Source organism: Caretta caretta, chromosome 3 (genome assembly GCF_965140235.1).
Source record: "Caretta caretta isolate rCarCar2 chromosome 3, rCarCar1.hap1, whole genome shotgun sequence".
Classification (NCBI taxonomy): Eukaryota; Metazoa; Chordata; order Testudines; family Cheloniidae; genus Caretta; species Caretta caretta.
Window position 1 is genome coordinate 209,860,516 of NC_134208.1, and position 25,062 is coordinate 209,885,577.

General features: G+C 41.9%; 1 protein-coding gene and 1 long non-coding RNA gene across 18 annotated transcripts in view; one reads left to right on the plus strand and one right to left on the minus strand.

The window, feature by feature from the left end:
• The window catches only part of LOC125633257 (uncharacterized), a 317,997-nt gene that overhangs the window by 259,750 nt on the left and 33,185 nt on the right, over window positions 1-25,062 (plus strand). The window contains exon 8 of one of the 3 annotated variants that reach the window (XR_007355549.2): window positions 1,981-3,835. The exons of the other annotated variants lie outside the window; for them this stretch is intronic. This is a non-coding gene — a long non-coding RNA (uncharacterized LOC125633257). Of the gene's footprint in view, window positions 1-1,980; window positions 3,836-25,062 lie in introns of those variants that run through there. 3 annotated transcript variants of the gene reach the window in all.
• Window positions 1-25,062, minus strand: part of BCL2L11 (BCL2 like 11) — a 50,812-nt gene that overhangs the window by 7,473 nt on the left and 18,277 nt on the right. For 12 of the 15 annotated variants that reach the window (XM_075127317.1, XM_048842297.2, XM_048842289.2 and 9 more), the window contains one exon: window positions 15,778-15,890. In XM_075127317.1, coding sequence (XP_074983418.1) covers window positions 15,778-15,890 — 113 coding nt within the window. Of the gene's footprint in view, window positions 1-4,398; window positions 7,362-14,063; window positions 14,167-15,777; window positions 15,891-20,131; window positions 20,187-25,062 lie in introns of those variants that run through there. The other 3 variants (XR_007355546.2, XM_048842286.2, XM_075127315.1) reach the window with 3 other exon arrangements.

Below are 25,062 nucleotides of genomic sequence, written 5' to 3' on the forward strand. Positions count from 1 at the left end.
TTGCTCCAGTTTCAATACTGACTTGTCATAAGTTTACTGAAATAAACTTAAGGTTTATTTTCAATTGGGACAATAAATACAAGTCAGTTTCTTAACATCTGCTCAAAAGAAAGAGTAAGTTTCCTAGAATACAGCCTAGTGAATTGACCCCCATGGAACAGGAAGTTGAATATCTGGACTGTTAACTAGAACTGGCAAATGCCAAACAGGGCTTGTGTTTGTCTGTTATTAACAGAGGATATGTTTGAAGTTTATCTGTAAAGGAAAAATGCTTAGATCTGTGTCCTATCTTCTTATGATTTATAAAGAAGGCCGTTGGTGAAACCTGCTTAATTTGGAGAGGAAATTAGTTTTGTTCAAACTGTCCAGTTTTGTTCTTTGAGTGAAACAGGTATCAAAACTTAACCAAAAGTTTAATCTAACTATCCCACCCCAATACCATGCCTCTTAAAGTAAGGGCTGAATAAGCTTTCAATCTATTTCTGGGTCCTCAAGATATGAGCAAGACAGAGAAGACAAAACCCAATTTTTGAAGTATTTCAAAGGCAAAACAAAACATTTGCATGAAATAAAACTTTTAAACAGGCACAGACCTATTTTATTTCCTTCTCATCAGGCCACCCGTAAGGACAAGATTACATAAAGCCATCGGGATCATTCAGCCCCAGTTGTGCTGCAACAGCGGTGTCTCAGCTATGGGAGAGACCGTAGGCCTCTCTGTAGACAAGCTGAGGTAACACATTCAGGTTCATTTGGTTAGTGGTGGAGGAAAAGTTTTAGATGTAGGGATCACCCAGCACTCCCTGCCAGAGGAATTACTGGTTTTAAAAGCCAGCGTGTGGGAAGACTTAAGGAGGAAAATAAAAGCATCAGGAAGTGGGAAGCAGGCACACAGGAGGAAATAGGACTGGGTGTCTGACAGGCAACTTGCTCTTTACTACAGGGTTTTGTCACCGGGGATAACTGTACTGTTGGCCTCTTCTGCCAATCCCAGTGTTAGAAAGTAAGTTCCAACACCAACAGCAGAAACATGAGACACACCCAGAATATAAGTAAATTGTAGTGGACTGCAAAATAATTAAAGTGTATCAAGTAATAAGGCTGAGTAAGACGGAAATATTGTGAGTAAAGAAAGTTATAATTCAGCCAAGGGAAATGTGTGTAAACAAAGAAGAAACACCTGCTAGCTATGACCACATCCCACAGAGAGGAGAAACAGGTGACCCTCTTCTCTTTAACCAGTTTACTTTGGACAGATGTCAACTACGGAAGCCACTACCAGTGAACTGTTTTAGGACAGAACTCACTCCAATGGCTCTCTCAGTTGGCTGACGCTGCTATAGGGTAAGGTTTCTAACATTAAACCCAAGTACGAATGGCCAAAATGCAGACATTTTACCGAAAATCTTTATCAGGGTGGGGAAATCACCCAATGCAGTTCTAACTTGAAATGACACTGGGGGAGGGAGTTCCACAGACTTAAAAGTTAGTTGGGTGCAAAGGAAGGGGGGAGGGGTGTTCTGCATCTTAATCCCAAAGAAGGTAGCAGGGGCTGGAGAAGGAAGGGACCCATAGGGGGTTGGCATGTTCAAGGGAACAAGAATGATGGAGAAGAGAGACTGGTAGCAAAGGGACTGTGATGGATGGGGTGAGAGGAGGTCAGAGGCAGTAACCCAGCAGTGAAAGGGTTCAATCCCACTTACATGCATATGCACCCTATCAGCATAACTAACCAGAATAATAATAATCCTTAGAAAATGCAGTTTTCCAAGGAGTCAATCTACCTTAATCTAACTGACATGAAATAATTAGCCAGGCAAGAGTCTGGAATTTCATTCCACTTATGCCAAAATACCCAAATGAAAACAATCCACAGGAGTTCAATCCAGGGAAGCAGGTGTGTAGGAAACAAACAGACCTTGACAGCAAGCTGCTCCTTCAAAGACATTGTTACAACGTTTAGCTATGCATTCTGCTCAGTTTCCAGGTATGAATGATGAAGTGAACCATCTCCACATCCACCATTGGAAACGGCATTCGCAGTCACTGCTAAGCTCTGGCGCTCTCTCAGATGGTCTACAAGCAATGTCTGACCTTACAGACCACATGAGCAGCAATACCTAGGCACAGGAACAGTGGCTGCTGTAAGAGGATTCCTACAGAGAGGAGTGACCTGTCATTTTTTAAAAGTTATTATGCCAATGCCTTTCATTCCTTGTTCTGTTCTTTAACATGCAGTCATTTACAGCTGGTCAAATCACAATCTATTGCTCTCCTAGGCTAAGCAAAGTAACATGCTGGCAAACAGGACATCATGCTGAAGCCGACATCATTGCAGGATTCCCAACTTTTGTTCATGAGCTCCTGCAATAGAACATTTAGGGTGGCAGATATCCAACTACTGGGGGAGGGGCTGGGGGAGAAAAGTTAACGATATAGAAGGAAAAACATCAGGAGAATGGATAGTCAGAAATTTAAGCACAGGCCTGTAGCAAAGAGGAGGCATTGGGAGGGGTTTCCTTCCTACTGGGTCGAGCAATATTAACAGCAATGAACAAGTCATACTGAAGTGAACCTGCTGGCTCATCACTGGATACTTCCTCCCACCCCAAATGAGATGGTGGAAATGGAACTAACCAGCAGAGGCCACTGTGTTATCCAGTCTAACATCAGCTACTGCAGAACTCCAAAATCCCTACAGACCAGGAAAAAGGAAGTACAATCCTGATGTCAGAAGCAATCAGACTTGGGTGGGAAGCCCCAACTTACGCAAGAGCAGGAACAGCAGGCTGGAAGCAGTGGCAAGGCCAGACAGCCTGAGAGCTGGGAATGAAAAGCTGAGACACAGACAGGGAAGCAGCACGTTGCTGACTGAGGACACAGAGCAGCAAGTTGCAAGTAGAGGCATGGGACAAATGCTCATGTGGAGTGGACAGCATAGCTGGGCCCCAGTGAGATATGGACAGGAGGACAGAACTCTGGCTGAGGAATGGTATTTAGGCCTGAGGGCCCAATTACCTTTTATATCCTTCTGTTGGACTACCCTTACGGCTTGAGTCTGTTGGGTTGATCTTTTACAGAAACTGTTGATGTCACTGTCAAACTATTAGCATATTTCTAAGGTTAAAATAATCAGGCTAAATACAGTAAGAAAGGGCAGGGGGAGGGGGCATAAGACTACTTTTAAAAAGTCCAGTCCAAGACATCGTTAAGAGATTTGTAGGAAATGCATAGACTTGACTCAGCTATGTTCTATTTTGATCCTATTCTACACTGGATGCTCATATCTGCTTTTTACTGTCACTGACTTTCCAGTGGCACCCTAAGCTCATGTGACTCAGATTGTGGGAACCCTTATGTCTTTATATCATGAGCTGTACAGGACCTAACAAAGATGAACAAAAAATGTAAGTCATAACTATCTCTTTTGAAGCAACTAGGGTTTAGTACTATCCTCTTTCCACGGAATTCTGAATTGCTTCTATCGCAAGCCATGATATAGAAAAGAGTGAGCAACATACATGACTGTATTCACCAGATCTCATCTCAGCTATAGTAATGTGAAGGGAGCAGGGCAAGGGCTTGGGGGAAGAGGCGGGGCGGGGGGGTTTGTCCCAGAACCTGCACCCCCCTAGGTGCAGCCCTGGGTGCAACTCCCAGTTGCCTTATACCAGTGGCTCTCAACCTTTCCAGATTATTGTACCCATTTCAGGAATCTGATTTGTCTTCCCAATCCCCAAGTTACACCTCACTTAAGATCTACTTGCTTATAAAATCAGACATAAAAATACAAGTGTCACTGCACACTATTACTGAAAAATTGCTGTGTCTCATATTTTACCATGTAATTATAAAATAAATCAATTGGAATATAAATATCGTACTTACATTTCAGTGCACAGTCTGTCGAGCAGTATAAACAAAGCAGCGTCTGTATGGAATTTTAGTTTGTACTGACTTAGATAATGCTTTTTATGTAGCTTGTTGTAAAACAGGCAAATCTCTAGACGAGTTGATGTACCCCCTGGAAGACGTATGACTAACCTCAGAGGTATGCGTACCCCTGGTTGAGAACCACTGCCTTATAGAACATGCATTCTCTCTCTCTCTCCTGGAATCAGTACACAAGAAAAAATATCACACAAGATCCCTTCATATATTTTAGCCCCGTGAGGCTCCAGTCTGTGCCTAGGGCCCCAGGCAACAGAGTAAAAGAACAATAATTTGTATTAATTTACAGCAGTATAAAAGAAGGTGCCTCTTTAGCACAGAGTACCTGACAGCAATCACAAACACACACAACCACATTTCAGCTGAAACTAACAGAACCTAACCAACAGCGCCCCTCCCCCCCCAAAAAAAAAACTTATGAGAGAACTCCCTACCCCCGCTCCCCACCTCAGTCCCATTCAGGCCCCAGTCGATGGAGAAGCTTCCCATAGCACACTGAGGCTATGTCTACACTTGCAGAGTTTTTGTGCTGTCAGTTACACCAGCGATAGGGAACCGGTAAAAAAAAAGTGCTGGTTTGTGTGCTCACTCACTTCCACAGGCCTCAGATTGTGATCACATTCACAGCACTTCCATCGCTGAGCCCTGGGGGCAGCTATATCACAGTGCAGCTCTCTCCCTTTTGAGGATAGGTCTTGCGTGAAGGCGGGTGGGGGGGGCGGTGATCGCGGGGTATCCTGGGTCCCTGCACAGCCCCCTCTGCCCAAACACTGATCAGCTCAAGGAGCTCAGCTTTGCTCCAAGCAGCAGATCATTTGTTCCATGGAGCACGCATCATCACCTAGCCGGATGATACGTGAGCACTTGCCAAGAAAACAGGAAGGGGAGTTTCAAAGTTCCTGGGGCTTTACAGGGAAGGAGCGGATGTCTGTTTACCTGGAATCAGAGCAGCAGAGTTGCTGGCCAGAGTGGTCACCAAGGCACTGTGGGATATACTCCAGAGGCTAAAAGTTCTGTAAACAGGAAGAACGTGTCTTCACTTGCACATCACCGCAAAAGGATCAGCGTTAAGAACTGTACGCCTCTTGTGGAGGTGGTTTTCTGTTTGCGGTGAAACTTCTGAATTTCACCGCAAAAAGTCGTTGGCAAGTTTAGATGCTCCCATGGTTTTTGTGCAAAAATGGGACTTTTTTGCACTTTAAATGGCAAGTGTAGACATGCCCTGAAGGTCAGCACATCCAGACTGTTCGCAGACAGGGATGGGGGATGAGGTTTGGGGAGAGCAAGTTCCAATGAGAACACAAAAACTGCTTGCTTTTCACTGCAGCACATCGAACTCAAAGAAACATGGACTAGGACTCTGAACACTCACCAGAGGACTAAAACTATTAGCTAGGAGCAAAATGCCAAACACATCCCACTTGAGCCCACCCAGAGAAGTCCATGGTTTCCCAGCAGGGTTCAGTCTTCCATATGATCTTGGGTAGCGGTTCTCTGGTTGTCCTCCCACCCCGCCAGCTACGAAGTATAAAAGAATAGCTTGAAACGAAGCTATGGACAGAGGGTAAGGAGGAAACAAATGGATCACATGGTACAGTTGAAGCTCCAGCTCCAGCCAAGTATAACTGGCATGGCATGAAGAGCTGCTCTTTCCTTTCCCCTACATGCCTATCTACTTAGAAGGGGAACTCCTCGCTTCTCTTCCTCCCCTCAACTCTCTCTCCTCACAGAAAGGGGCATTCACTCTTACTGCCATTCCCCATCCAAGCAAGGCAAGACAGTGATCTCACCCACCCACCCAGCACGCAACAATGTGTGTGTGTGGGGGGGGGGGGCGGTGTCCTGCACTTTGCTTCTCCATGCTCTGCAGCATACTGGCAGATGGCAATCACAGAGTCAGTCCCTTTTGTCCACTATACATGAACGGGCAATGTGAACAGCATTTTGCCTAACAGAAAATGCAAGGAATAAAGTTCTGAGCCACTGTGCATTGCTGCACTCACCTGTCTGACCATTTACACTTGTCTGAGTGCTATTTTTGCACTAATAGTTAACTCAGTCCCCTCTTTCTAACCTCACTACATAGCTTCATACTTTTTTCACCCTTAAGAATGTTTAATATCCCTCAATTTGCTTCTCAATTTTATACAAAATAAAAACATTCGATCATCCCTCCAAAACCATTCAATGACAAATTAAACTGCAGTCAAAATCTGTGGTATTGCCATGTCTGGTGGTGACATTTTATTCCTCCCCCCGAAGCAACAACAAAAAAACAAACTTTTTTTATTTGACAGCAATATTGCAATCAGCCCTGTTCAATGGTTATTGTCAATTTCAGACCCATTTGCTAGGTTATTAGAACATATATAAAACTTTTAAATCTATAAAACATACTATGCTGGCTTTCAGATGTCAACAGAGACTGAGTTGAGCACTCTATGCATAAAACTGCATGTTTAAGTTGTAATTTCCCAGACACTCCTCCTCAAAGAAAACAAAGGGCTTAATGACTCAACCACTGAAAAACAATTACATTTCTTCCTACAGTAACAAAAAAGGCTGCAACATGCAAAACAACAACTGTGGCAATATTTAGGAGGAGATAATCCACTGATGTCAGTGCCAATAAGTTTAGAGAACCATGAGCAGACACATTCATGTGCTCCTAAAGCCCTCAATTTGATGAGACACAGCACTAATGTTTATGCAGAGTGCCCCACATACCACCTCCAAGGCTCCTACAGACCACACTTTAAATAAAGCATTATAGAAATGAAAACATGAACCAATTTTACTCATCTCCATTTTAAAATGGACCAAGAAAAATTACTAGTGACTACACTCTCACAAACCTGAAGAGCTTTGTGTAGTTTGCAAGCTTGTCTCTTTCATCAACAAAAGCTGGTCCAACAAGAGGTATTACCTCACCCTTGTCTCTAAAATCCAAGGACCAGCATGGATACAATGCTGCATACACCCACACATCACATAAAAGTTTACAACAAGTGTCTTAAATTTTCTTTAATTTGTATAAAGCATTAAAGTTGGCTACTGTAAGGAGCTGAAAAGGAGGAAAACAAAACAGAAGTTTTAAAAGAAGTATCTTAAGATAGAAGCAGTATCTAGGCCTTGAAACAAAAAAGTGCATGAGAATCAACAGCTGCAGAGTTCAAATAACTAGACTAGTCTCTTCTATGCTCTGAAGACTCCTGTTCAGTGGTGAGGGTTGTTAAAATGGGAATTTTGGCCTTGCCTATAAATTTTCCTTCTAGAAAGGGTTACAACACTTTGGATTCTGGGTTGCTGCTCCTCCATCACTATAGCTGATGTCTATATCTCTTCAGTTAGCAACCCATCTTTGCTAAACAGTCAACTTCCCTTGCAGGATGCAATCTTCTAATCACAATCTAAAATGAGAACAATGCAGAAAATAGGATTTCAGGCTGCTTACAGATAAGATCAGATTGTCCTTTATGACTGGAAGCCTCAAACTAGACACCATCTAGCAATACCCAGTGCCAAGGCCTGGCTAACTGGAGGCCTGGACAGAGGATCCCTGCACGACAGCACTCAAGACCCTGTCCTTGAAAGTTGGATGTGAGGAAGTTCTGACATCCACACAAGAATGGCGTATGAAGATTTGTATGCATTACCAAAAGATCATTCTCTATGAGGCAGATTTTCTCTGTGCTCAGTTGGTGTTCTCGATACAAGGAGTGACCTCTAATGCCTATGGGGCATGGGAGACCCCCCTGCATATGATTCCTTAATACATATGGAAATCTATCTAGGATGGTGGCAAACTGCCTTTTTCTGTGACCCCCAAACTCCTTGATTCTATGTAGGTATAACTTAAATCACTAGGGGAACATCAAACCCTTTCCTTATCTGATGCCAACTAAAGGAAAAGACACTGATTAATAATGGGGAATCAAAAACTGAGAACCCGTCAGATACTTTATCACTGTGGAAACCAGAAAGAGGTAGTGGCAGGAGAAGGCTGCCAGCTCACCTGCTCTCCATGCACAGGTAACAGCCCCTAGAAAAGCCACTTGGCTGAGAACCAAAATGAAAACACAGAGGCTAGAGGTTCCAAGTGAAAAATACAGCACTGAGGTTCCAAGGAGGGACAACCTACACAGACTTTACCAAATCAGTTCTGCTAACCTGAAAATTCTGGTCACTAAGGGTCTCTCTACACTGCAGTAAAATACCCGTGGCTGGCCCGCGTCAGCTGACTCGGGCTTAGGCTATAAAACTGCAGTGTACACGTCCACTGCTGGGCTCTAGCCTGGGCTCTGGGACCCCAGACATCTGCACTGCAGTTTTGCAGCCCAAGCCCAAGTTAGCTGAGAAAGGCCAGCTGCGGGTGTTTAACTGCAGTGTAGAGATACCCTAAGGGGCAGAATCCTGCAACATGAGCCCTAGTATCACAGATTGCTGAAATATGCCTTCTCTGCATGCTGGGACTTTTCAGCTTGCGATTCTGTTGACAGGCAAAGGAGATGCACTTCAATCCTCCCCCAGATCGAGCAACGTGAGAGGATGGCTGTCCTGTTCAGAGACTGCTCACTATAACAGATGCCTTGGTGACCCACCAGTCCACCCGTACATCTCCTGTACGGCCTGCTACCTGCATGGCTGCTAAGTTCTAACATGCTTCTCCACCCCTTCTAAAAGAACCCTCTCCTCTCTGGCTGAAGTTCTCCCCTTTAGTTACAGATCAGAAGCCACCACACCAGAGTCAGAGACCATGTCCTTGAACTGGAACAAGGCTAAGCTTGCTGCTCAGAAGCCAAGGATCTTGATGTGGTCCTGTCTGGACCACATTTCCTGGGCATTTCTGCATAGGAGACCTGCTCCCCACCTTGAGTCTGACATTGGTGGTGATGTGACTCTTGCAAGGGCATACCTTCCAATAAATTCCCTGGAGAGCTGCCACCACCAGGAGGACTTCTGAGAAGAACAGACACATGAAGTTCTGCTGAGTGGGGGAGAACTGAGTCAGGGAAGTTCACAGGAGAGGACAGGAGAACCTCCTGGCTTATGGCAACAGTTCTGTGAGCCAGGTCATGACTTCTGTTAACTGGGTCTGCATCTCCCTGAGCCTGATGATATCCAAAAGAGCCCCCCAGATGAGCCTGCTTTTGTTTTGGTTTATCAAGTCTGTCTTGTTGAGACAGAGGAAACACTACTGCTAGAACTGCTAACAAAGCTGACTCACTCCTTAAAAGCCACAAGCTGCCAATTATCCAGGTAAAGAAGAATGGAGAGATGGTTTAATGGATAGCTGCAGGCACCACCATCATGATCTTTGAACAACCTCTCAGTGCTAGTGTTAGGCCAAAGAGAAAAATGGAACACTGAAAATGCTGAGGATCTGTTGCAAATTGCAGGAATCCTTGATGAGCACTGAAGAAGTCTCCTATGGTCAAACAGCAACTGTGATGGACTAAGTGCCTTCCTGTTTTGAGTGAATGTAGATGAATTGTGCTGCTTGCGATCTAACACTAATTGTGCCCCTACTGACCATGTAGAGCCTATATACAATAAAGGAGTAAATTCCTAAAAATGTAGCTGGCATTTTGGAATGAGCTGGATTGTTTGGATCTCCAGCAAGTTGCAAAGCCCTGGTCATGGCTTTCATCCTGTTGGAAAGAGAAGGTACAAATCTACTAATCAACGGGGAAGGAAGAGAACTCCACAGAGTACCCTGCAGATGACTGGCAACACCTATTTTATCCTCTGTAGTAAATGCTCCCACATAAAAAAAGAAAAGAAAAGGCAGGAAATTTACTACTTGCTCTTGGAATAAATGGTCAGTTTTAAGAATGTAGAGAGGTGAATAGTGGTGTCCCCCCGGGGTCTGTACCGGAACCAGTCCTATTCAACATATTCATAAATGATCTGGAAAAAGGAGTAAACAGTGAGGTGGCAAAATCTGCGGATGATACAAAACCACTCAAGACAGTTAAGTCCCAGGCAGACTGCGAAGAGCTACAAAACGATCTCTGAAAACTGGGTGACTGGGCATCAAAATGGCTGATGAAATTCAGTGTTGATAAATGCAAAGTAATGCACATGGGAAAACAATGTCAACTATACATATAAAATGATGAGGTCTAAATTAGCTGTTACCACTCAAGAAAGATGCTGGAGTCATTGTGGATAGTTCTCTGAAAACATCCTCTCAATGTGCAGTAGCAGTCAAAAAAGCAAACAGAACGTTGGGAGTCCTTAAGAAAGGGATAGATAGATAAGACAGAAAATATATTGCCTATCTAGAAATCCATGGTACACTCACAACCTGAATACTACCATTTAATAGATTTTGGGAGGGAATGCTTTATCAATTTTTCACTCCTTTACCTTGGGATTGGTAATTTTTACAAACCTTGGATAAAAGCACATCTTAAAACTTGTGATATGACCAAACATCTCAATCTCTAAAAGCAGAGTCATCACAGCCATCTCAGTTATCACTTGCAGGTGAATGAGGAAAACAGCAGCAGATTAATTTCAGTGTTAACAAATAGAAGGAATAATTTGAACTACAAGTACTAACTGTTAATTTAGAATTTAACTAACCAATTTAAGTAACCATTCAGGAAAGAGGCCAGAGCATTACTGTGGTCAGCTTAAGAAAAAGACATGCCCATGGCACAGCAACAGCCAAAGAGCAAACCGACTGTTAGGATGTATAAAAAGTGGGATTGAAAATTACATAAATTATATAAATTTCCAGTACCTGCCACAACCTTTTTATTTCAATTCTGATTTTCTCTTGAACAGACTGCCTATGGGTATTAAAATGTGCTCAAGTCTATTAAAATCTTGTGACTTTACACAGATTTGAACACAAGCCCCTATAGAAGAAAACCTTTTGCAATAACCCACACAATGTACTATTCTGTTCCTTCAAAATGCAGTTAGCACATGACTGAGAATGGGTCTAGTTGAAATACCACAGGATAATTATACTATCTTTACACAGACCAATAACATCCATTACCCTCTAGAAGCCCTATGGATTAAGGAGTGTTTTATCTTTGGTGTCAGGTGACTTGTCAAACTGTTACCACGTTCAACTTATTACACAAAAAGAGATTCAGCCAGGGTGGATAAAAAAAATTAAATAAAAACCCCACTTTTAAAATCAAATTTTAGTATATTTTTCTTTGTTTGCAAACCTATTTTAAATTAAAATTAGCAATTATGACAACCTATATCTTAAAATAATTAACAATCAATTAGAACATTCAAACACTACATATTTGCCACCCTCGTTTTAGAAACCAGTGAGCAGGTTGGTGCTAAACCAGTGTTTGTCAGACTATTTTCGTCATTTCATTCTACTCTCCTAGTTCAGTTCAAGGACTTGTGCAAAGTTGAGAAACCAACTGGGGGTTGAAAAAGCAGGAAAGCTCATTTTCCTCTTCAAATCTCTGAATAAAAACCAAGGTTCGTGAGGATAAGATCTACTAGTTCTGAAACCTCGAAGGGCACAGTAACCAGAAACTATCAGTTCCATTCACTCCCCACAGATAATACGTAGTTTAATCAGCTCGTTTCAAATGCAAAACAGGGTTTGATGAACTCACTTCCCCCGCTTACCTATGCGGCACATTTGTATTAGTTGTAACTACGTTAGCAATTTTAGAATGCAGGGGTCTGCCCAGTGTTAATTTAATTCCAATTTCCATCCAACTGCAATTTGACACAGATTATGTGTAAAAATCTAGTAAATTTTTTAACATAAATGTAAAAATTAATAACCACAATAAATATATATTAAACTATACAATTGCTTAAATAAATGCATATAGCTGTAGTATATCTCCTGGTTAGCAAAAACAAACCAGATTTAGTGTAAAGGATATATTTAGTTGCAAATCAGCATGTTTTAATGGTTACCAACGAGCATGAATCAGCCTTTCTATAGGAAAACTAATAAAAAGCACAAATGAAAAATAAGATTAATTTTAATGTTTCCCGTTTGCCAACTGAAATCCTGATTAAAACTGGTGATTTAAAATCAATCCATCTGAATTAATCAGAGCAAGAGTTTAATATAACTTTTTTCATACATATTTCTCAAAGTGGTTTACAAACGAAGCTAAGTGTTATAGTCCCCATTCTACTGATGGCGAAACAGGAACAGTCATGAAGTGTTTTCAAGAGCAGTAGCAGAGAATGAAACCCATGCGTCCTATTTCCTAGTATAGGGACCAATCCACTAGATCACACTGCCCCAGGAAGTTTGCTTAGACTAAGGGCTTGTCTCCACTTACTGGGGGATAGACGCACGGCGATCAATCCACCAGGGGGTCGATCCCGCTAAATTGACCACCGATCGCTCTCCTGCTGACTCTGGCCCTCCACCACAACGAGAAGCATAAGGTAAGTCGACAGGAGAGTTCCTCCCGTCAAACCAGCGCAGTGTAGACACCGTAATAAGTTGGCCTAAGGTACGTTGATTCCAGTTATGTTATTGACGTAGCTGGAGTTGTGTAACTTAGGTCGACTGAGCCCTGTAGTGTAGACCTGCCCTAAGACAGACATTTGCACAGCATCATTTTTAATTTCAATATCTTAGTGAATTATATATATAAACCAGTTTCTAATGGTCACAACTGTCAAAATGGAGTTTTCGAGAGACCAGGTGGGTGAGGTAATACATTTTATTGGACCAACTTCTGTGGGTGAGACACACAGGCTTTCAAACTTACAGAGAGCTCTTCAGGTCCTCTGTAAGCTCAAAAGCTTGTCTTTCATCAACAGAAGTTGGTCCAATAAATGATATTCCCTCACCCATCTGGTCTCTCTAATATGCCAGAACCAATATGGCTAAAACAAGATTGCATATAAAAAGGAGTTTTACATTTTCATGGTATTCAATCATTACCTATGAATCCTTCAATGTCAAAATATCTATTTCAGATATTGTTTTCCCAAATATGAACTTTTAGCTCCAGCGCTAAGAACCTGTTTCATTTGAATCCATACAGCTGGACCACTAGAAGAATCATTTTTATGTTCATTTATATTAATGCCTTCACTGTCTGTGAAAAGTTTGGCATGTACAGGAAATACAGCTTTTCTAGTTTGCAAGTTAAAAAACTCTTTACTATGTGTTTTTAACCATGAGTTAAACTTGGAAGTCCGATTCTAGCTCATTGTACAGTACAGCTTATGTCATACCATAAAAATGAATATAATGTATTTACCACGCACAATTAGGACATCAGCCTTGAGTCAACTACCTTTGAACAATATTTCTATTTAATTGTTTTGGCTAAATTTTCAAAACAGTGTTGAATTCATACTGTGGGGACCAAACAATAAGTTTTATGGGAAGCCAGAAGATAGGATGACAAACAGTGTAGCATGAATGCATCCTGTGAATGTTCTTGTTCAAGATCTGATTCTAACAACAATCAAAGGAGAAGTATTATATAATGTAGCACTATATCCAGTGAGATGTAGGAAACCTATAGTGAAAAGAAGTCAACAGCAACGACTTCAAAACACATTCCACCAGTGCATAAATCTCAAAGAAAAATGAGAGCATCAGACAACACGTCACAGAATATCACATGTAACTTCCCTTGTGCCAGGTAGAATTCTCCAGTGGGTGGATCTAGGACTCCATTAGCTCTTTTATGTAAAAATGACTTAGGGAAAGGAGGAATCTCCCTTCCCCAACAGTGATAGGATCATCCAGGAAATAAGCAAGCAAGCAAGCAAGCCAGCCTTTTCTGTCAGCTTGTTCCATTAACAAAAATAAAAGAAAAACAAATTAAAATACTTAGGAAAAGATTTTTCTTCAGACTATGTTAATGCAGCTGTAGTATATGCTGCTAAACTCAGTACCTCACACAAAGTATTAGCAACATCAGGAGAGAAATAATAGGGTACAGAGAACTAGATGACACAGAAGAGATAACAGTGAAGAGGGCCGATGGGGTCAAGAAGCAGCTTGGGAGAAGAACAGGTTGCACTGAGATTGAGACAGTTGAAAGCCCCCAAAATGAAAGTCAAGGACAAGTACTGTATGGATTCTATTAAAAAAAAAAAAAAAAAAGAATAATCTCGTGTCACTGACTTACCATTCATGGAAGTCAGTTAAAAATCCAAGCAGTTAACGTCTCATCTCTCACTTAATCGATAGGGACCTTGGGTACTGGTGCACCTGTCTCCGCTGTTCTCAGCCTGTGGCACACAGCAGGTTAGTCTGCTGAGGGCTGTAACACTTTGGTCTAATTATGCTTGTTGGGTTTAGCATGGGGGTTACTGGGCGATGTTAGTGACCTGTGATATACAGGTCAGCTTAATGATCTGGTGGTCCCTGCTGGCCTTAAACTTTATGATTATGACCTAGCGACACTTGTGCTTGGTGTCGTTCTCCTCTCAAAAGAGAGGAAGGACAAGTTAATGGCTAGAAATTGCATGTATAAACATGCAAGCCGTTTAGAATAAATATTGTAAAGCTGACTCAATCACTTTTTGACTTAATTCCTTCTAAAAAACAATTGTTAGCTTAGTTTTAGGATTAATTTGTAATTTCAATTCTATCCACTTTGCCTCATATACATAAAGGCAGAATTTTACAGCATTACAATTTTATATGCTATTTTAAAAATAGTACCAGTATATTTTAAGACTGAAAAATAAGATAAGAAAAGTTTCAAAACACACTGCAGAAGGAGAGCAGAGTTGTGTGCAGGGAAGCACATGTCTGTAGAGGGTGCCTAGGTCAGAGCAGGGCTGTGCTGGGGTGCCAAGGGAGCAGTGACGAAAGTCCAAGGACTGCCACCTCAGCACTGAGGTAACCAACTAACTCGGAACTGTTCCATCTCAGTCCCTACATCTCTCCACTCACCACCCATGTTCCCACACCCTGGCTGTTTGCCCCACAGGCATCCCACATATGGCTGCCCACCCCTCATAAGAGCAGAGGAGGAGCAAGAATGTGCCTGGGGAATGAGGAGCAGCATTTGGGGCAACCTTGGGGGCAACTGGCTGTGAGGGGGGACATGAAGGAGAAGTAACAAGAGATATCTTTAAATTAAATATGATGGTGCTGGATCATCCATTCAGCATCTAAAATATTTCTCCAGCCACATCACAACACAGAAACAAAAACTGTTGCATTATTTTAAAAATATGAAAAGCAATCTCTGTCTGAGAGATTCTCAGCCTATGGTATGTGCATAGTTTGGGGTTTGTGGGAGCAGTGGTGTTTTAGATAAATGAGTAAAAGTAAAGCAAGAGTCACCAGAGCAAGTTTCTTAAAATGCCCAGTTTTAACTCAAACTAAATTTGCAGATTCACCTGAAAAGCCTAAACGCCTCCCTCCCCACACACAATTTTAACTCCCAGATTATAGTCTTGATCCAGCAAAGCACTTACACATGTTTGAAAGCATTTTGATGGCTCTGGGTACTTTAAATTAGGGGAAGATACACTGTATACTTCACAGAGAAGAGGCTGAATCCTAGTTTTAAGTGAAAAGAAAAGGAGGACTTGTGGCACCTTAGAGACTAACCAATTTATTTGAGCATGAGCTTTCGTGAGCTACAGCTCACTTCATCAGATGTGAAAAATTCAAAATAACCTTCACTATGGAGTCAAGACTTACCTTAAGGTAAGTATTACCCGCATATACACAAACGTGTATGTTATGCACATCTCTGTACATTTGGGAACATGAAACATTTGCAACAAGACATATTTCCAGAAGTTATAAACCTTTCCCTTTCAAAGTTTGCATGTAAGGAAACAGAAAATTTAAAAAAATAAATAAATAAAAAATAAAGTTACCCTTCTTGGGCAATAGGAAGCATTAAACTCATCTCCAATACGCCGCAGTTCCTGTGCAATCCATATTTCTGGCTGCATGTCTTCACGTATTGAGGGAGACTCCCACCTGGAAGCTGCATCAGAACAAAAATGAAGAGTACTTTGAAATTTCCAAAAGTTACTTGTTGAAATTAACGTACAGTAGGAAAAAAAAATCTATTAAACTTATTCTGTCCAAAATTTGTGGACTCAATTTTTGTGAATGCAGTTTTTTTAACAACAAAAAACCTAAGAGTACAATCACTGGAAGCTGCATAAGAGAGCAAGAGAAAATTATTTACCTGCAATTCTGCTTCTCTGAAAATACCAGGTAATCAGAGTTCTCACTCTTGGGTCTTAGCTTTCTAGTATGACACAGGTGGATCTGCCACAGCTCTTATAATTTTGATCTGAGGGCAGCGGGAGTAAGGTAAAGCATGAGCCAGACTCATACTAACCTTTGCATGCCACCCACAGAGGCATAACTACTGCCCTCTAAAGTCAGTTCCTTTCCTTGAACAGAAGGTGAAGTTCACAAAATAAGAGTTACAAGGGATCTCACAAAACTGGGTGACTGGGCAACAAAATGGCAGATGAAATTCAATGTTGATAAAGGCAGAGTACTGCATAATTCCAATTATACATACAAATGATGGGGGTCATTATGGATAGTTCTCTGAAAACATCTGCTCTGTATGCAGTGGTAGTCAAAAATGCTAACAGAATGTGAGGAACCATTAGGAAAGGGATAGATACTAAGACGGAAGATATCATAATATCATCGTATATATAGGTGATATTGAGACAGGCTCACAAGCCACAAGATGTTCTTTAATGTGTTTCCTGCGGCTATTTGCAGCACAATAGATAAAACACCGTGTGATTTAATTATTGACCTAAGTTATTAACTAATCAGGATGCTTTTATTATGTTATTAACCAATTGTAGTTGATAAAATACTTGGTCAGTCATTTTGCTGTGAGAAAAAAATATATACACACACTAAATATTTCCCCTCATACTGTTTAAATACAACTTATATAGTACTATAGTAAGTGAAACAATGAATTCACAGTGCTGTGGCTCTTTTGGGTAATGCTGATCACAAATATGGCTTCTGAACTACTAAGGGTCTGAGTATCACTGGTATAAATCCATGGTGCCCCCACACCTTGAATACTGCATGCAGTTCTGGTCAACCCATCTCAAAAAAGATGCATTAGAAATGAGAAAAGTACAGAGGTGGTCAATGAAAATGTTTGGGGTTAAGAAACAGCTACCATCCAAGGAGAGATTAAAAAATCTGGGACTGATGAGCTTGGAAAAGAGATGACTGCTGGGGAGGGGGAGAGAATGATAAAAGTCTATAAAATCATGAATGGTTTAGAGAAAGTGAATAAGGAAGTATATTTACCCCCTTCCCAGAACACAAGAACCAGGAGTCACCCAATGAAACAAGCAGCAGGTTTAAAACAAACATAAGAAAGCACTTCTTAAAGAAATGCAGTTAACCAATGGAACTCACTGCCAGGGGATGTTGTAAAGGCCAAAAGTATAACTGGGTTCAACAAAGAATTAGGTAACTTCATGGATGACAAGTCCATCAATGGCTAGTAGCCAAGATGATCAGGGATCAACTCGATGTTCTGAGGCTCCTTAAACTTTGGACTGCCAGAAGCTGAGACTGGACGACAGGGGATGGCTCACTGAATAACTGGCACGTTCTGTTTGTTCCCTCCGAAGCATCTGGCACCGAACACTGTCAGAAAACAGGCTATTAGGCTACAAAGGCCATTGATCTGACCCAGTATGGCCATTTTTATGTTCTTACAGTCTTCTAGCTTCTGGCCGGCCAAGCTATAAAAAGAAGTCAGACACTATTACAGCACTGCCCACACTGATTGGTGTGAAAAACAGCAAGAAGTTGAGTGGACTTCCTAAGGGCTTTAGTTTCCCCCTAATGAAACTTTGCGCCCCACAGACCTTTTGACACTGAGTACATGGAGAAGGGCCTCATGGGGAAGGGAAAAGAAGGCACGACAGAAATGTTGGCAGGACGACAAACTTAATGGAGTGGAACTCTCAGACCACTGTGGGGAGGATTCTTCAATGATTCCACAGCACCACCTTAAACCTGGTGTAAACTGGATCGGTCACGACAGCCTGAAGCTCACTTCCGCCTGTGAGCTGAAAGGACTCCCAGCAAGAAAGCAACCTTCCATGCGAGATAATTTAGCTCACAGGAACTGAATGGCTCGAAAGAAAATTTCATCAGCTTTGTCAGGGTGACGTCATTCTCCCCTAACACTGGGGGCTGTTTAACATGAGGTTTCAAATGTCAAACACTGCCTCAACCTGACAACAAGGATCTCCTAAGCCTCTAACTGGCTTATTTTGAGAGCCTCATCTCCCACATCACTGGGCACTGGTCTCCTTTGAATCAGTTCATGACAGGCTAAAATAGCTGCCAAATGTACGTGGATGGAGCTGGCCTTTACATCAGGAGGCAGGTAAGCAGTCTCTCCATGTGTGTGGAAGGGGAAGAATAAAAAACAGGAGCTGACTTGGGCCTGAATGCACCACAAACTTCCTGCGTTTCAAATTTCAGGGCCTTCTGACAGATGGCTTCCAAGACACAAGAAGGACCTGAGCTACTTGCCTAGATATCAATGCCTACCAGTGCTCTACCCTGTCAGAAGTGCAGCTGCCAGTTTGGGAGAGAGGTGCCCTAGTTGTGAGCGATAATCAGAGGGTCTCCCTTCCTGTAAATCATGCATTACACCATATGACAATGGCACTGTTTTAAAAGAGAAACTGGTTTCCTAAAAACATGGTTAGCAACAGCCTTTTGTTTTAAAACTCAAAATATATTTAAAAAATCCTATTATTTTGAACAGCCCAAATGTGTAAGCAATGAAGAAAGTGCACTCTCCTCCCAAACTCTGAAAGTGTGGTTCAAATCTGACAAAGGGATACTGTGAAAACAGCATCCCGGGATTGTAATTTTTAGTATTTTAATGATTCCCAATTCAAATGTGCTTTGCTTACAAGGAAAAACAAACATTTTACTTACTGATGAGTCCTCCAAATTGAAATGGAATCTCAAAATCAAGCTGGCTTCTTTCTGGCTCAGCCATAAGATAATAGTAAAAGATGGCACAGGCCAAATTTTGTTTTCTGACAGACCTGTTCAACCCTGTTTTCTGGGAGCAGAATCAAGGTGTACCAGGGCAGAATTGGCTCTGCAGTTTGTTAGCTGTTCTCTGAGTGGCGTGTGAAACAGAACAAAAACTAACTCGCTTTCCCAGAGGCTTGTAGAAACAACACAGCTATCGGTAGTATGAAGCAGCAAAAACATATAGCATCACTAAAGTGATCACAAGGAACTCAATGCATACAGAGTGTCGGTCTACTGATTACGGTGCCATTTTCCCCAGTTACTTTGCTGAGTAGAACCACATTTAATTAGTTTCTCTGCCTGTTGGAGGACACCTCTACAACTTTCTCTTTTAATCCATCAAGACAACAGTTTTAGGCTTTTAGGTCAAATAGTACCGAAATGTCCAAAAATGAAGAAAAATCTCATTTTTGTCAACCTAGAAGTTAAAGTACATTGTGAGGTTTTGGGGGAGGGATGTTTATTTATATCTGGGAATATATTATTATTGCACAATCTAAAGAACGATTCCCCTTAGTTACAGAATTTTAACTTCTTCCTTTTATCAAGCATTATAACAGAAAAAACAGATGGGGAGGTGGCATTGGCTGCTAAAAGTGTGCCAATACATAACTTTCACATTTTAAAAAAAATATATAGTTGACAGCTTCGTTACCCATTTTAAGAAACAGAATTTAAAGTGAACATAAAATCGCAATTCTGAAACAGCGAGAGAAATGATCATCTTTTAACAGACAATTTGGTGCATGCCACGTTGGAAAGCAGATCTATGCTGATTGTCACAATCTGGGTCCAGGCACCCCGGGACAGAGAACAGGTGATCTGAACCCCGAAGAATAAGCACCTGAATTAACTCATTGTATACAATATTACAGTACTATAAAAGTGCATTGAGTAAGACAGTACAAAAACTGGTGAGACACTGGTCATGAATATCACTGAGTGACGCAGTAAGGGATGTGGATAAAGAGTTGTGTGTGCTGGAAATATGTTCTTAAAATATGTTTTGGAGGCAGAGGCTAGACAAGCCTGCCTTAGACAAAGGACTGAATTTACATATCTGGGACAAGTTTTGTAAGCCATACACAATGAAAGTACATTTACATATGAGGTAACCAAAGCAATCAAGCAGTGGAAGAAACAGCTTGGTGAGCTCACCAGAGTCTGAACCCCCAGATGGTTTTCTTGGCTCCTAAGACAAAGACAATGGACTCTGGGAAACATAAGGGGAGCAAAAAGAAATTCTGGTTATCCATCACATAGGGGAAAAGGGAACAGCAACCTTTGAGTCTGTGAACATTGGATCCTCTTGCCTCCTAGAAGGCTGGAGATGCTGGTAGCTTGATGTAAGTCAGAAACTATTTTAGGCAAAGATAACTTGGTAGAATTAAGTTTTAGAAAGCATGTTTTGTTTTGCTTTCAACTATTTTCTGTTATCTCTGCTTAGTATAACTTAAATCTATGTTCTTTATTAATAAACTTACTCTTAGTTTTACTATAAATCATCTCAGTGCTGTGTTTTAATGTAGAGTGTGTAGCCTCACGGAGCCAGGCGAGTGTGTACACTGCCTCTTTGCAGGCAGCAAACTTAATTTCTGAGAGTGTCCAGTGAGAGGGACTGGATGCTGCACAGAGAAGTCTCTGGGGAACTCTGGAACTGGAGGTTGCTGGTGAGGCAGACAGACTGGTGTAGCAGGGCCCTGACACTGTCTAACCTCCAGCACAGCTCTCCCGTGCTGAGGCAGAGAGAGTTCTGAGTGCCTCGGGTAGAGCATCACACTGACATAAGATATATTAACTGGAAGTATACACTCAGACTCTAAGAAGCATGACAACACTTTAACAGAGTACTTCACAAACTTGGCTAAAAAAATAACTAAAAGGAATCACAAGGGAATGCACATAGCTTTCAATCTCAAAATATTCAAAGGATTAGTAAGGCAGTAAAAAAGTGGGAGGAGGAGGGACAATCACCTAAGTAAGTGTCTGGCTCCGGTCTTGCTGGAAAATTGATTTTTGAGCCAAACTATTATTTGCTTGCTCAGATATACATTTTGTTTTCAAGCTGCAGTAGTGACAGACTAGTGCCAATCAACCTTCATTGTGAAGGTTTTATCAGGCACAATTTTACTGAATGAAATTCAGCAGCTAGCAAAATGAATAAAGTCCTCATGATATTTGATGGGAACATTTTGGAACTGGGAAAACAACTCAAAGGAGGATGTGGAGGAGAATAAAAACCAACCTAAATGAGCCCAACTGACCTAGGCAATTGTCTTCCCCAGAAGAAGTTACAACTAAACTAATGTAAAGTTTCTCAATGCTACATACAGAAAATCAACTTTTCAGTCCACCATTAAAACATGCAGTTCAGATACCCTCGTGTTACGACGTTTTTAACCAACTACATAACAACCACATTAAAAGAAACTGGAGTGGGAGAAAGGGGGTTGGGAGGTAAGGGAAACAAAAACCAAACACACTGTTTTAGTCTAGAACCACTTTAAAAAGGGGCATTAATGGAACAATAAAAAGTTAATGGGAGAAAGAACATACGTCCCTGTGTTCCAACGTTCTCCCCTAAGAGGATGTGTTATGAGCCTTTATATAGGCTTCAAATGATAAAAGCTCAGCAATTCAAGAAATTAGTATCATGGTTAGGTGGCTGAGAGTGAAATCAATCTGAGGTTTTCAGAAAGGACTTTCTGTGGTGCTGCCAAATCACAAAATCAGAAGTGTCAAGTCATAATTAGCCATGCAAGCAGGCAGAAATAAACTCTCAACATTAATTTAACACTTGCTAGCCACCGAATAACTTTCACCATCATCACACAGGAGCAGTACTAGTCATATCATGACACACTTCAGTACTCTAAATCACAGAGTGCATCCATTGTTGGTGGGGGGGGAGGGGAGAAAAAGTAACCTATTCCCCAAGAAACTGGCATCCGATCATCAAAAAACAAAAACCAAAAAACCCAGACTCATGAAAATATTGTCCCCACCTACAATATTCAGAAATTGGACATTCATCTGATCACCCACCAACAGGTAACAAGATATTCTGTTTTCTGCAAAATAAATGAAAAGGAGTACTTGTGGCACCTTAGAGACTAACCAATTTATTTGAGCATGAGCTTTCGTGAGCTACAGCTCACTTCATCAGATCACTTCACATCTGATGAAGTGAGCTGTAGCTCACAAAAGCTCATGCTCAAATAAATTGGTTAGTCTCTAAGGTGCCACAAGTACTCCTTTTCTTTTTGCGAATACAGACTAACACGGCTGTTACTCTGAAACCTGCAAAATAAATGTTTACCTATGCAACTTTCTGAAGCTGGTATTGAGCACTTCTACTCTAAGTGCTCATGTACACAGGGGATTTTTCCAGTTATACTGATATAACTCAATCGTGTGGGCACTCTTACTCCAGGACAAGAGAGGCTTTTTTGACTTAGCAGAAACCGCTTCCAAAGCAACATAAAAAAACCCCAAGGGCAGACATCATCATACTGGAATAACAGTGCCCGCAGGGGAATTAACCAGCATAATTTTAATTGCCAGTGTAAATTTACATCATTTTAATTCACACCCTAACTCATGCTGCTTAGCTTACCTGCTTAGATAAGCCCTAGGGCCCATACCTGCAAAGCTATTGGGTCCCTTCCTGCCATGTAAGCACTGGCCCAGGATTTGGATAACAATTCTTGTTTTCCAACAGATCTAAAGCCAACAGAGACACTTGGAGGAACATTGTTCTCACTTGTATGTCTGATCTTTTTAGTGCCCTTTTTAAAAAAGAACATTCAAACTTCATGTACACAAATGCAAACAAGACAATTATTTAAGAGCTCATATGCTCCTGCTTATTCTGCATATAATTGATTCCTGACATGAAAAATCATCGCTGTGATGAAAAAGGATCAGATCAGAAAATGCCTACGACTTCAGGTGAGGAATAAGCAACAGGAGCACACCACTTACAGAAGCAGAAATTTTGTTTATTACAAAGCGTCCCTATGCAAAAGCAGACAAAAAATACATACACTATGTCTCAGGTTTTCCATAAGGCACCAGCTTCTGTTAGAAAGCACAGAACAAATATCAACGTCACATCTGTTTACAGTTTACCTTACTTTCTCCCCACAATCTACACATGCCACGTTCAGGCTCTTCTTCCTCAATCTTGGTCTTTTTGTTTTGTTTTTACGTAACACTCAGTTTCACTGCAACAGATACAGGCTATTTTCAACTCAGGGGGACCTATTAGGTAACAAACTAACATTTTATAGATATTTATTTTTGCTGTTTTTAAATAAGCACTGAGGTTAAGAAGGAACCTTAGCTGAGTGAAGAAACCCTGAGTGAAGAACCCTCCTCACATAGGGAGGGTTTTCTTCTAACAGCCCCTTCTTCACCCCCATTAATACAGGCCACTCGTCCAGTGATGTCCAACACGTGGTCCTCACAGCTTTAAGTTGTCGTGATGAATGTGGGAATGTTGGTATGTTTAGGATTCCTATGCATGCCTCTGTTTCCCTCGGGGCTTTGCATTACTATATACTGAGGGCTGCTCTCCACAAGGAAATTATATTCGTATAGCTTGAAAAATTAACACCCCCGAGAGACGTAGCTACACTACTGACCTAACCGCAGTGTAGATGGTGCTAGGTCGACAGAAGAATTCTTCCACTGACCTAGCAATCGCCTCTCAGGGCGATGGATTACCTTCACTGATGGGGGGAGAGGGATAGCTCAGTGGTTTGAGCATTGGCCTGCTAAACCCAGGGTTGTGAGTTCAATCCTTGAGGGGAGCCATTTGGGATCTGGGGCAAAAATTGGGGATTTGTCCTGCTTTGAGCAGGGGGTTGGACTAGATGATCTCCTGAGGTCCCTTCCAACCCTGGTATTCTAGGATTCTATGGGAGAACTCCCTGTCGGCGCAGGTAGCGTCTACACTTAACACACTATAGCAGCGTGTAGACATACCTGGTGTGTATCAGGAAGAGATAAGGTGTCTGACTCACATAGACTGTTAATAACTTGTTTTCAACCAAGCTGAATAAAGTTGACATATCTGATTGGAGGATCCGGAAGAGACAACAGAAACCCCGATGACCAAGACATTCACACTTAGCAAACAGCAGCCAAAAGGACGATTTCCCTCTACCTCTTTGTAGAGAACCAGAGCAAGTCCTGAGCTGGAGAACAAAGGGGAAAGGTGTTACATGCTGTGGCTGTGTTAAGAATGGAACTCTCAGAGGAACAGGGGAGCTCTCACATGGGACTAACACAATGAAAGGGAGACCGAGAGGAATCAAAGATGGTTGCTACAACAGCATGGCTCATAGCCAGTCTAACCTCTGGCTTCGCCTTTGCTTCTCTATGCTAGCCTCAGCATGGTCAGGTTCTGTATGCCAGGTGACTAATAAATTATCTTGTTTTGAGAAGGCTGTGATGCTGCTGCAAACACTTACTGCGAGCATTGTACCCTGAAGGGGCAGAACAAGTCCCATGCATGAGTCTGGATCGGCTGGACAGGCTACAAGGAGAGAAACAGGGACAGCTTTTGCCCAAACGCCCAGTTTTGGAGTCAGGGAGGCCACAGGCCTGCCCTTGTGGAATTGTGTGGTTACTTGGGGTCCAGCACAATAAAGGGGCCACTCCTAAGGGACTGGTTCCCAGGAACAGCCCAGATCTTGTGGATCTGGGACAGCTGTGCTCTTGGAGGGGGACTGTGTTAAAAAGAAAGTTTCCATTTGACTATAATTGGAAACGTGTCCCAAGTCATGCCATTTTTAAGTTTGAGCAAGAGCGCTGATTTGAAACACTATGGAGATGCAGTTAAGGGTCCCACCACTTCACCAGGAGCACACTGAGCAGCTGGTTTCCCTTCTTTGCCACAACTACTCAACAGCTCGCCTGCTGGCTGACTTCTACATCACAAGGGGAAGAAGAAAGTAGCTCTGGCTGCGCTTTTCCTTCCGTTAAGCTCTGAGAATCCTGCTAACAGCTCAGCTGCCTCTGCCTGAGTCCCAGCTAAAGGGAGTGCACCTAGCAAAGGATGGCTCCCTTACCCCACACAGCCA